Raw genomic sequence first — 13,585 nt, forward strand, 5'->3', positions numbered from 1 at the left:
TAGAAAATTACCTTCATAACTCAAATATGCAAAATCTCCATGTAAAAAATGTAATTTCACAAAATATCTGTGAAAGAGAACGTCGAAAAATTATAGGCACCAGTAACCTTTACCATCCAAAGAGATATTTGGAGCATTGCTTCTTTAGAATTAATCAAATTTTGCTTTGCAAAATAAGAAACTTCAACTAGTTTTGTAAGTACGTTGCATTTTTTTTCAGTGGTTAACAAACTAGTCTTATTCCTATTCTTGGTTTTTTAGCTCAAAGGTGGTTCTACAAAAAAAAAATTACTTGAAAGGGAAGAATATAGATTCTTCCACTGCAGAGTTATATGCTAGATTGTTATAATCATAAAATTACAATCTAATTTGCGGTTTCAATATAGCACCACAAGAAAAGGTTAAAGAAACATGAAGACGTTGGCAAGGAACCTTACTAAGGTAAGCAGGAAAGACAAGGCAATTTGTGTCAGGTGATTATGCAAAACAGAAATTAAACTTAAATATCTGGATATAACTACCACATGGTTTAAAGTCCTGGATCATCACATGATCTATGAGAACTTGTAGAAGAAGAGAAATTGTTTTTGTGATTCGGAAAAGAAACTAACGTGACAAATATTTTAGGATGCAACTTGTTTTATTGCCATGGAGGTAAACAAGAAAAGTGAAACCTTTAAAGGGGCAAAACAGCATGATAGAAAAAAAAACAAACCAAATATATACATGTCAAACATTAAAACTGGCAGTCTACAAAATGCAAGAGTCTAGTTCAGAAAGAAACCTAATCACAGGTATGCATGTGTATAGCGTGCATGAACACAGCTCAAAACGGCTTTTACACAAAAAGTAGGTGTTTTTTATTAAGCAGAGTTTAATGTTCAGGATCAATTACAATCAACTCCTGATGAACATGGTTTATCACTAGTCCTTTTCCTGCACCGCCATGTGCACTACACATGAACTAACTGTTGATGCCCAGCGCTACAAGCTACAGAATATGATGAAAATAAAGTAAAATGACTTCACATGGATAAGGGCATAGTACAGCTTCACTCCTCTATCTGCCATCTCCTGCAGAAAATGAAGGCAACACCAAAGCTGCAACAGTGGCCTTTATTTTTCTCTTGAAGGGTCCAGACAAGATCCTTTTCACCACAGAGATGTCTGGTAGTTAAACCTGATCTTCAGGAGATACTTCAAGTTTATCTGAGCCACATCATACACAATGTACCTGGAGGAGCAGTGGTTAAGGAAAATGAGATGGACAACACAGTCCAGTGCATTTTATCATATAGTTGCACTTAAATGATGACATTGCTCTTTTTGTGTTCAAAAGCTGAAAAAAAAGAATCATAGTGAGTACAGAAAGAAAACTGGCAAAATAAGAAAATTAAAGGGTTATTTCTCAAAATGATCTTTACATTCACAGGTAAAGAGATAAATAAAGGATACTCGTTGTACAGTAGACTTGTGTCATCAATGTTAGTATTGACTCCTTTTCCCAGAGGCACTTGAACCCCATTCAAAATTGCAGAAGCATTTGGATCAGGAGCGGTTCTACCCAAACCTGGAAATATAGGAAGAAAAAGTAAAAAAATTAAAAACACAAATGAAAAAAAAAAATCTCCAATACAACCTAAATATAAAACTATTGTAATATTTCCAGTACCCTCCACAAGAACTGACACCCTTAATAACGATGTGCAAAAGGCCTAAACGTATACTAATATTCAAACAGAGCAGTACAACCTCACTAAAATTTCTGAATAGAAAACATTTGAAAACATTGATTCAATGGAGAAGATATCTATAAATAATTGGTTTTAAGAAAAACACCAATGACATAATTTGTGGAATGCCTAACAACTATATTAAAGGATAAGAGAAGAAGATTTCCAGTCTGCTTTGAGAAGCATGCTAAAATCTAATTTTATTAACAAAAAATATATGATATGCCACAGAAGCCCATTTCTATTATCCACTCTTCCAAATGTATTTTTATCAGGGGTGCACAAAAAGTGTACATCACATGATCAATCTAATATCTGATGAAGCAATAGCAATAGTGAAGGTTCTTACCTTTAACACTGTGCTTTCCCTTTGGTAATTTTGTAATATGAGAGGCTTTCTTCAGTTCATGCCTGTGTTTGCGACATAGAGGATTGTGTTCATTTATACAATCACATCAGCTGTTTTCAAACTAAACATACACATCAAATCGCCACTCACATGTTGCCTAGAGCAACCTCTGCCAGCAGAATGAGTCCCACCGGGTCTGACTGAGAGGTGTGGCAGTAGTTTGCACTCTTGGACACCATGTCAGCAAAGTACACACCTTTGCCAAACATGTAGCCAGTCTGAAACGTTCAAGTGGAAAGTATTGATATTTCGAAACAACACCATGAGACAAAGAACACCTTCTTTACTTATAGGACACTCACTACTGGGGCCTCTGGAGGTGCAATTCGAAGACCCTGAGACAGAATACCAGCGTAGTTTGTAGCGCGAGAGCCGTGCCACAGTAGCTGTCGATTGTGTAGCTCCTCGAATGGACGGTAGCGTTGGTGTTCTCCTTCTCGTGCAACTTTGAAGATCTTCAGAGGAGATAACATTGTGTACTTAATATACTGAAAGAGGTCTACTTGAAGAAACCAAGCTATTTATGCGGATTTTATAAACAAACGTGTAATAGTGACTTACGTCTTGCACTTCCAGGGTGTAGGTGTTGTGTGTAGCCGCGTGGGTGTTCTTCACGTATTGCATTATGATCTCAGCCTCCTCCGTGGTCTTGTCAACAACCTGTGGATTATCAAGCGTGTTACGCACCTTTCTCGGACAATGGGAAATAAATAAGAAAATGTTTCGCCTCGCACCTCAATCTTAGTTTTGAGTTTCTCATAGTTGATGTCAATTGGATCGTGCTCATTGTCCTGAGCTCCTCCTCTCAGCAAGCTGTAGGCGACTTCGATATCCAGCAAGTTGTCCAACATCTCAACTTTAGCCTGCAGAGTGTGAAATGAGCATTTGCTCCCGAATTCAGAACTGCTCTTACCAAAGAGATGTACAGAGAAAAAGATAGTTGTGAGTGGGACAAAAATATCACCTGAATGTAATCCAGGTTGTTGAGGAGAGGAGGTTTCTTCATGCCGAAGTCATGGGGAATGAGGGTGTAGAAGCGATTGGAGAGATCCAGTATTTGTGCCTCAGGCACGCTGTCTGACACGGCCTATAATAACAATATCAATATAATAGTTGATAACAATAATAATATTGGTGTCAACTTTGATTTCCTTTTTCTTTTGTTATTATTATTATTATCATAAGAAGATATATGTCTGCAAAGAGTCATACAGTAGAAGACTTTTTAAAGTAGTGTTTGTCATAGTCTGTAGTGTAGAGGGGCTCAATGCTGGCAGCAAATGATACAGGTTTAAGCTTGCATCTAGGGGGATCGTCTGCAATGTAATCAAGATTATCTAAGGACGGCTAATATAATTGTAAGATGGGGGACTGCAGCATTGTCTACAAGATGGGGCCCTATGATTTCCACATGGTGAAAAATTCATAGATACAATAAAACCCAAGTAAAAAGAGAACCCTTTTTTGGGTTTATGGTGACATGTTATCTAATGAATCTGCATTTTCTTAGAAAAAAAAAAAAGAAGAAAAAAACCTTTTCCAATAACATTTGCAATAACGTTTCGAATGAATCAACAGCGACAGACTATATTGGTGACTGCAGTTTTCTTTCACGATGAACCGAAGCTGCATGATGTGACCTTAATGATCACCAAGACGTATCAAAACAGGGAGGAAGCAAACGGCTCAATCATCAAAAAACTTATGTAGAATAAAGATGCTGTTTTATTAAAGATGTTTTTGTAGCCATCTGTGCTGAAGAGATGGCAAATTTAGTTGAAATATTTTAGAGTATTAAATTTATGTGAAGAGAATTTTGGGTTCTTTGTATTCATGTAGCATATGAAACAGGCTACAACTTTTTTCTCTACACAAAAATATTAATGAATGACATATTTTATAGCATCACAATACTGTCAAATCATTTCAATTATTCTTTAATTTTTTTGCTATGTAACAGACTAAGTTGGTTTTATACAAGGCAGATTTTGTGCTCGTCTGTTTGCTCTAAAACAGACTTCAGTAACTAGGTTGCACAACCTGATAAAAATCTGCTGAAAAATGTGGTTAAAATTTCAATTTAAAAGAAAGAGTTTTGAGATTCTTGTCATACTGCCCAGATATGGCAATAATATCAAATATTTACTGCTTATAACCAACCTGCTGTACTTCAGTCAGAAGAGCGTAGGCACTCTGGATTTGTCTCTTACTCAGCTTGCCAAGTGGCATCTTCTGCAGATCAATCTGTCAACAGGACAAGAACAAAAAGACTTCACTAATTGTAAAACTAAAACAGCATCTTAAATTTGCAGTACAAACAAAAACAAACAAACAAAAAAAAAACCCTCAACAATTGATATTTACTACTTAGAACAAAACTACTGAGAAAAAGGCCAAAGAAATCTAACATCTCATATTTTAAAAGAAGGATTACCTCAAACTCAACCATGGCCTTCTTCATGCTTTCTACATCAAAGATCATCTTGATCAGATCCTGAACTGGTTTGTCCAGCTTAGACTTCGTGCCAGCAGAGGCCGTCAGCCGCCTCACAGCTTCCTCATCCTGAAAATAAAGCATTGCAAAATAAACACCTTAAAATGCACCAGAAGTTTTGTTTTTAAGGTTTGTGGGTCTGTGTTGGTACCTGTCCATAGTCAATCTCCAGAGGGTAGAACTTGTTGGGATATTTAGTGAAGTTGGAGGTACCCCACTCATTTCCAGTCTTTTCCTTATAAACCCCCAGGAAATTATCCAACGCAGAGTTCTTGTCGTGAAATTTGTCCAACTTGTTGCCTCCGATGGTGGTGCCCACTCTGCCCCAAGACCTGAAAACCCAGTATCTGCAAAACACATAGCAGAAGGACACATGGGTTAAAGTGGTCAAAGGGAAATAAGAGCCTGAGAAGCAGCATAAGAAACTATTGTGTGATATTATACTACAACAAAGGGATGTTACCTTTTTTGTACATCATCCTCCAGCAGCTGCAACTTATAATAAGAGTTTGTTCCTCTGATGATGTCCACAAGACCCAAAGTAGCACTGTACATCTTCCCATTCTGTTCCAGGACATGGGCACTGTTCTCAAGACCTGCAAAATACCCATTAAAGTTAGTGGAAAATATGACAAAAGACAAAGATTATAATTATTGTTGATATCTACCCGAGTCTGGATCCACAGCAGCTCCGCCTTTGACTGTCAGCTTCATCTTCTTGGTCTTACTACCACCTGCATGTTGACAACTTCCACTTAATGACCCTCCTTTTACATCACTAATAATTACCACATCTAGCAGCGTTTACCTTCTTCCTCCTTTACCCTGCCGGTGCTCTTGGCAGACAGAGCTCCAGATTTAGAGGTTGCAGCTGGAGCCTGAGGTTCAGCCTTAATTTCTGCACCCCAGGGAGAGATGGCGTGAAGAGACACCAGCTCCTGAAGAGCTTTACCCGATGACTTGATGTCTGTGAGGAAATCCTCTGAGACCACTCGCACGCCTGCATCTCTCACTTCCTCCATCTTCTTACCCATCTTCTCCACCTCCTCTGGAAAGATAGTTCCAAAAAAAAAACAAAAAAACAATATCCCATTAAAAATGACATTTCCAATCGTCACAGGCCAAGGTAGATTGTTACTTACTCCTAGAGCTGAGACAGAGAGAGGCTTTATTGGCAGTGCCGGTAATTTTTCCACCCAGTTCCTCCACAGCTGTCTTCAGATCATCTTTGTTTTTAGATAACTTGCCAATAGCCAGCAGCTTCACACCAGTTAGAGGTTTGTCTATTCAATAAAAGGCAGAGAACAATTTTCATAACTTACTTTTTGAAAAAAATAATCCATTTGACCAGGATAAATTTATCTGAACGAAAAAACTAAATAAATCCTAGCTTAGCACTTTAGCTAGAAGTGAAAATTGAAGGATACGTGGTGTTTAAAACCTTTAGAAGCTTGGATGCATTTGAATGAGTCAAGTCTGTTGTGCCAGAGCTGCAAACCCAGAAGTGAAAATTTGCTCAAGGTCAGTCAGAGTTGCCAACGCTTGGCACCTATACTAAATGTGTTTCAGGTCCAGGATTTGAGTAGACCATTCTAATACAAGCAATCCTAACCTAAATTAGGGTTGCAAACAATTAATTGTCTTATGACTACTTGTTGATTCATGGTTGATTTCAATAAAATCAGTTCCAATCGATTAACGTCTGCTTAGACCTTTGTTTATGTTTTAGTTTGGCCGCCACCCAGAAGAGGGCGCTGTTGGTCATCCTTAAGTGGAGCCAGTCTGTGTGTAAACTTGGCAACAGTTTCTTTCTCAAAATTGAACTCCACGCATCATTTCATTCCACTTCACAATTCAAACAAATTCAAAAATGCTCATTAGACACAAAATATGAGAAGGTTCAAAGAGTTGTGAAAACTTTTTCATGCCACAATAGATGAGAGGACATTAGATATTTAAAATCAGGTGTCCATAGTATCCTGAAACAAATGTTCAGGTTTCTCTTACCTGAAGGTGCTGCCTCCAGCAGTCGCTCACTGGGAGCACTGGAAGCACTCGCCAGGGTTTCAGCTTTCGCTGGTTTCAGAGTTTGAACAGGAGCCTCCTTGGGGTAAACCCTGTCCTGCCCCTTGAATTTAAATTTCTTTAGAAAAGGAACTTCGTGGAACTCCTGAAATTACATGTGAAATGGCCAAATGAAATAGAAATACAAATCCAAAGTACATGTGTTTTTCACTTTCCGAATGCTAATGACAAATAGTGACCCACCTTAGGGATGACAAAGTCTTTGCGTGAAGGAGTTTTGGTTTTGAACACACACTTTGTCCAGGCTGAAATGTCTCCAGAACAGTAATACAAATCTCCTTTGAACACCAGCTGGCCCTTGCACTCCTGACAGGATTCCAGAGCACCGAAGGCCATGCCGTCAGCCAGGCTGTCCAGCACCTGGGTGGAGACAACGTTCTCTTCAGACTCTAGGAAACCCCAAACCACTGACAGTTACATAAAAATGTCTATTTCTAACCATTTCAACTGTTTTGAAAACACATGCATTAAATCTGGGATTCATTTTATAAACAACTTTTTCAAAACAACCTTTTACCTTTTTTAAATTCTATACTTTTAATTTCATACCAACTCCTAGATCTTTTCTGCATTTTAAAACATCCTACAAATTTGAGAACAAAATAATTACCTGTTTTATTACCTTATTGAAAACTGCTTCAAAGTTGTTTTTTAATCTGTACCAACTAAGATCAGCACCAACTAAAGCCTATTATACATTGACTTGTGAAATCTACACTGGATTATTTTACACTAAATACAGAATCTTTAAAGCAGAGATTGTGAATGTCAGATTAACTCATTTTTTGAGCAAAAGTAATAAAAATCTAATTAAATTAAAAATGAAAGTGTCAAATGCAAGTACCAAGATTCTGGTCTAAAAATGTTTAAAGGCCAAAAATAATCATAAAACTGCCTTTATCTCATTTTTGAGTGAACATGCTTTTATGCCTGTAATTATTGAAAAACAAACTTAAAACATATTATGTCAAATGAAAGATACAGTAGACCTAAATAAAAATTTGTTTGAATTATGGTCCAGATTGATATATTTTACGAATCTTATGCACATTTACTATCTGTATACAAAGAACAGGATTTTTTTTTCAATTCTCTTACGTTGGACTCTCCAGAGGGAACCTCCTGGCCGTTTGCAATCAGCAGCTCCTTCATGTCGTTGACTGAGCAATGTTTCTTCAGCTTGTCTTTAATACCCCAGATCAGCTGGCTTTGATTCTGTTCATATATGCAGACAAGATGTGCATTACCCAAACCAGTTTATCAAGGCCAAAGACCCCTAAACATTACTTCATGAATAAAGAAGCAAACAAAAGTACCTTCAATTGCTCCTCAAGCTTCTTCTTCTCCTCCTCTTCCTCTTTCTTCTGCTTCTTTGATGCTCCGTCCACCTCATCCAATTTACGCTTCCTGTGGAAACAAATACAACTTTAGTCGCAAACTTTGGCGGATTTTCAGAGCTCAGAGGACGAAGGAAAAGGTCAGAAAACATCATCATCAACTTCCTAAATGAGGTGCAGTGGGACAGAGCACAACAACAAAGGTGAGATCCAAACAAGCCTGAATCTGACACCTTTATTCATTAAAACTAATTCATTAGGGCCCCATCGGTTAACAGACGGCCATCCAAACGCAAGCTGGTGCACGTCTGCACCATCCCTGGCGTCGCTGATGATGTCCGGACAGGAAAAATCACCGTCCCAGAGAGACCATTAACGCAGCGTTAATGACCGCCTGTCGGGAGCGTCCTCACTTTGATTCATTTCCACTTCAGGAGAAACAAGACAAAAAACCTCCCTGATCGGACAACAGGTGACAGGAGGAGTAAAGAAAGAAGCTATTTAAATCTGAATCTTGCAGATTTGTTCACACAGAAGATGGCTGTTGTCTGGGTGACACAAATGATGCTCCAACGATCCTAAACGACACATTATGAACCGGTGAGTAACCATACAGCTGTAATGCCTCAAACATAATTACACTAATATAATGACAAGAGTTTTACAAGAATACCATATTCTTTCCTTCTGCTTCACACTGATGTTCTTCTAATATTGGTTATGACAATACTTTTATAAGACAGTTTATTCGTTTTCAAGAATAAAATCTGACTTTGACTGGTCTAATTTGTCTTTTTAGGAGAATGATGGAGAACCCGACAGCTCCTTTGTTCCTCCATGATCTCAAACAAAACACCAACTCATCTCATGGAGAGCCACTAAATGTCTCACTGTTTTCAGTTTCCCCGTCTCCACCTGCTGACGTTGTCATTTCCCCCAATGTGCCGTACATGACAGCTGAGCTCATCATCGCCCTTTTGTCTACTCTGGGTAATTTGCTGGTATGCGCCGCAGTGGGTCTCAACCGCAAGTTACGCACCGTCACCAACTACTTCCTAGTGTCGCTCGCAGTCGCAGACATCTGTGTGGGCATGATCGCCATCCCCTGTGCCATCCTGACAGACACCGGCTTACCGCGTTACAACCTCTACCTCTGCCTCCTCATGCTCAGCGTTTTGCTCATGTTCACGCAGAGCTCCATCTTCAGCCTCCTGGCGGTGGCTGTGGAGCGGTATGTCGCAATTTTCATGCCCTTCCGCTACCATGTGCTGATGACTCCTTGCAACGCCATCCTGGTTATCCTCACCACATGGTTGCTGGCCTTCCTCATCGGACTTGTGCCTCTCATGGGTTGGCACAAGACGCCGCCCGATTCCGGCTACTGCTTCTTTGTGCTGGTGGTGGACATGACCTACATGGTCTATTTCAACTTCTTCGCCTGCGTGCTGGCGCCCCTCGTCATTATGTTCCTCATCTACGCTCAGATCTTCGTCACGGTCAAACAGCAAGTGCGACGGATCGGAACGGAGCAGCGGAGACGTGCCCAGGGCCAGAGCCAAGCGGCGGCCAGCATGCGGAGGGAGATGAAGATGACCATGTCTCTTTTCCTGGTTCTTTTTCTCTTCACCGTCTGCTGGATCCCTCTTCACATCATCAACTGCTTCCTGCTGCTCTGTCCACGCTGCCCCGTGCCGCTGGAACTGCTGCTTGCTGCCATCATCCTGTCGCACGCCAACTCTGCCGTCAACCCGTTTCTGTACGCGTACACCATGACGGCTTTCAGAGACACTTTCAAGGGTATTTTCTTGTGCTGCAGGCTGTTGCGAGACAGAGAGGAGTCGAACCAGCACAACAGAGGAGAAGAAACAAACACCAGGTCGAACCAGTGATCCACAACAACACAGAACTTGTAAATATTACTGTCCATTTTCCAAGTAAAAATTCCAGATATTAAAGACCTTTTCCCTGGTCCGTATTGGGAGGAGAAATCTGCCCTAAAGTTTAGCCTCGAACCAAAAAAAAATAAAAATAAAAAAATATAATCAAACCGAACCGAGTCCAATGCTTATGGACTTGGTCCGGTTTGACTTTCTTTTTTTTTTTTTTTGCCTGACCCAACCTGCTTCTAATGCATTTCTAATACAGTATGAAAATAAGGGTGTTTAAATAAAAAATCTGCAGAACGTGCCAATTTTTCATCTGAATAGCTGATAGAAAATCAGATACTAAAATAATGTATAGTCTATTCTTCATATTTATTCTCCAGGCCTGGGAAATACTTTAATCCCAGGCTTATCCAGGCTGTTTAGAAATCTGTTTGTTCTGTTTTTTCTCTCACCCTTCAGATTTGACAGCAGGCAGCCTCTTCTTCAGCTCCGCCTGGTCTTCTGCACGCAGCGCGTTGAATCCCTTCAGCTGTGCGCCGTTGTATTCGGGTCTAAACACCAGCTCCTCCCTGCGGGACACGAAGCACGCCGTGTGGTACCAACGGTCGATCAGGCCCAGCTGAGGCTTCTCCGGGTCCACTGTCTTCTTGGACACACGAATCTGGTCCTGAACGAAAGTCCAGAAGATGCCACACGTGTGAAAAAAAAGTCTCTGCAAAGCAACTAGATTTAGTTATTGTCCAATGGGTGCAAAATTGGTGCAAACCTTTTCTATTTTCTGCTCGCAGCCTTTGCATGTGCTGCGGTTCGACTTGGCATATTCCACCGCAAAATCATTCAGAGTCTTTTCTCCTTTAGCTGCACCTTTCTGGCTACCCTTTCCTGCAAAAATGACACGTATGCCAAAAATTTATTAACTTAATCCAGCAATATCTTTAGAACAATAAATGGGAAAAGCCAATTATCATAAGCAGATCAGCAGATGTTTGTTTTTCCACTTTACACTAAATAAAAAAAACACATTGTTGACTTAACAAGACCTTTTACGAGCAATTTAAACCAGACAGCTTAATTAGATTTGCTCAAGAGAAGGGATGAGAACATCCATCGTCTTCACGAACCGAGCACTGACCTATTCCGACAGCTCCGCCGCTTTCGATGGCCTTTTTCACTTTCTCCTGGTCCTCCCAGCGCAGATCGGAAAATCCGGCAATGTCGGCCGTGGACTGAGCCGCCGCCCGCAGCCAGAAGCAGGAGAAGTGGTGCCAGTGGGGGACCTTCCCGTCAAACATGGGCGACTGCAGGACGAATGTCACAAAGCGTCCACAGAAAGTTTACAACGAAGCAACAGCAAACATCAGATATAGGGGGTATGTCACATAATCATGTGAACGTTTCAGCGAGGAGATGTAATCACAATCATTTGAAGATTTTGCTCCCATAAAAGATTGAAATGGTCCTTATTGTATTAATTGAAAACTAGAAAGGCTGAATAAATAAAACGTAGTCTTATTTTGAATATATAACTGAGATAACTATAACTGAATTATTAACTGTGCATCTGCACCAAGTTAAAAATATTTTGAAAACTATAAATAAATCTAAAATCTTTCTTCTAACAGCTTCCTGTTTACGCTTTAATGGCTGGACTTCATGGGAATTGATTCTGTCAATAATAACTTAATTTACTGAATGTAACAAATATTTTATCTTGTACAGAAAGAAGGAAATTATTTGTGTTTATCTATACCTACATTTGAAATTAATAAACATAACACACAAATTTATTTTACTGACATCTCAACTGGGAAGAACTGCTTTGAATTTGTTTAATTTTTGAAACCTTTCGAATAAGATGATGGTGAAAATTATGTAGACAAAATTGTAACAAAATTATTTTAACATTTTTTACATCTTAATTTAAGGTAATACAAATGGAGGTTTATATTTTTTATATGTTTATGCATTTAAATAAATGTAAAATAATTGAACTATTTTCTCCCATGTTAGTATTTTTAGTTGACTGAGATTTTGATAAAATATTTTATTTTCTGCGTTATGTATCAGTTATTTTTAAACGAGTTATGTTTTCATTTACACGGAAAAAGTGTAAAAGATAGTTTTAGTAAACCAAAACAGAAGGCGACTAATTCGCTTAGAAATGAAAAAGAAAAAGAAAAGAATTTCCAAGGAGATTCAAATGTTTTCAGCTTTTTGAAAAAGCAGTGGTCATCTTCGGCTCCCCTGTCACTGATGTAAATAAATCAATCAAATGAAAAAAAAAGTGAACATTTCCAGTCAGATAATGGCTTTTCTTTTTAATCTGACTGATTCTTCAAAGCCAGAGGATGAGGAGGTGAAAAAAATAATAAAAATTGTATGAATTTTTTGATTAGTGCTCATTCATCCACTTTGTCAGCGTCAATTGGGTGATAAAACTGGTAGAACTGCTGACTTTTGCTCAAAGCACTGACTCACTAATTAAACTTGAACTAAATAATTACACTTTAGAGTTAAAAAGGAGAATGATTTCAAAGCTGGAGCTGCTCCACGGGCCATGAATCAGGAGGTCGACTTTAAGAAGCCTCATAAGCAGGTTTTAGACTCTTAAAATAATTATTCCTCCATGGGGAGGTGCACCAGTGTGCACTGTTTGGAGGAGCTGCAGATTCAGTCTGAACTTGATCACTCTGTGCCTATTTGCTGATATTTACCCTTTTGAGTCGTCCAGGGAAGTCCAAGACAACAAATGCAAAGAAAAGCTGAGCGGTTCTTTGTGAGCAACAACTTAGCACACAGTGTCAGCCATTTAAATGCTAACTAGGGCCTCACTGAGCTGAACAGAAACCACTTTTTCATCCTCCTTTTCCAGCTTTCTAGCCAGTTCACAATGACTCCAAGTGTTCACAATAAGCCAAATCAATTATAAGCCAGTATGGGTTTAGTTAGCTGCCCCACAGGGGAGATTTCTCGGAGAAATCAGCAGCAGACGTCACCAGCTCACCTGCACCATGATGGCCATCCTCAGCGAGTCTTTAGCGATGCTGTCTTTGCATTTCTTGCAAGAGGCGCGGCCGCTTTTGGCGTACTCCGCCTTGTACAGCTTCTCCTCCTGGTTGTCCGCCATAGCTGTGCGTGTGTGTGTGGTGATGAAGCGAAACAAAGCGAAGAGACTGCGAGAGCAACTTTCTCCCAACCGGCCCGCGACACAACAATCACAGGCAGAAGAGTCAGCGAAGCCCGCGTGCCTCCACAGAGAGGACACTGCAACGAAGAGCACTCACTCTGAACAGATTTCCAAAAACTTATTAAAAGTAATAACAATAATAACATTTTATTAGTATGATTATTATTATTATTATTGAGGAAATATAAGTGTCTGAGTTTTTTTTTTTGAGGAATGTTAACACATAGATATGATTAGATTTTCAACATCCAGCAGATTAATGTTTTTTCAGTTCTCAGTGTTTTCTTGTGTCTTCTCAGCTGCTTTTCTGATTAATACTCTCCTTTCCACCCTTTTCCATTTTCAAACAACGGATTATCAGTGCTCTGTCATAGATTCAGAGTTATTCAATAATAATGTCTAAAAAAAGACCTCTTGAAGTCTTCACACAACAGTAGTTATGTTAAGGTGAGGT

The 13,585-nt window shown here is 39.4% G+C and overlaps 2 protein-coding genes across 2 annotated transcripts; one reads left to right on the forward strand and one right to left on the reverse strand.

Annotated features, from left to right (window-relative positions):
* Nucleotides 1-627: 627 nt before the first annotated feature.
* parp1 (poly (ADP-ribose) polymerase 1) lies at nucleotides 628-13,174 on the reverse strand. The gene is made up of 23 exons (XM_055020132.1): nucleotides 12,949-13,174; nucleotides 11,077-11,242; nucleotides 10,711-10,826; nucleotides 10,397-10,611; nucleotides 8,038-8,128; nucleotides 7,820-7,936; nucleotides 6,905-7,081; nucleotides 6,644-6,806; nucleotides 5,779-5,919; nucleotides 5,445-5,684; nucleotides 5,305-5,370; nucleotides 5,100-5,232; nucleotides 4,788-4,983; nucleotides 4,577-4,705; nucleotides 4,303-4,386; nucleotides 3,107-3,229; nucleotides 2,877-3,005; nucleotides 2,704-2,802; nucleotides 2,445-2,597; nucleotides 2,233-2,360; nucleotides 2,083-2,144; nucleotides 1,456-1,570; nucleotides 628-1,234 (listed from the first exon to the last, which is right to left on the reverse strand). The coding sequence occupies exons 1-23, from the start codon at nucleotides 13,069-13,071 to the stop codon at nucleotides 1,153-1,155; spliced, it is 3,048 nt and encodes a 1,015-aa protein (XP_054876107.1). The 5' UTR covers nucleotides 13,072-13,174; the 3' UTR covers nucleotides 628-1,152.
* LOC129351239 (adenosine receptor A2b-like) lies at nucleotides 8,615-9,947 on the forward strand. Its single transcript, XM_055020134.1, has 2 exons — nucleotides 8,615-8,658; nucleotides 8,858-9,947. Exons 1-2 carry the CDS (start codon nucleotides 8,651-8,653, stop codon nucleotides 9,945-9,947), a joined length of 1,098 nt encoding a protein of 365 aa, XP_054876109.1. The 5' UTR covers nucleotides 8,615-8,650.
* Nucleotides 13,175-13,585: the final 411 nt, after the last annotated feature.

The sequence above is a fragment of the Poeciliopsis prolifica genome, unplaced genomic scaffold (genome assembly GCF_027474105.1).
Source record: "Poeciliopsis prolifica strain line A6 unplaced genomic scaffold, Auburn_PproV2 SCAFFOLD065, whole genome shotgun sequence".
Lineage (NCBI taxonomy): Eukaryota > Metazoa > Chordata > Actinopteri > Cyprinodontiformes > Poeciliidae > Poeciliopsis > Poeciliopsis prolifica.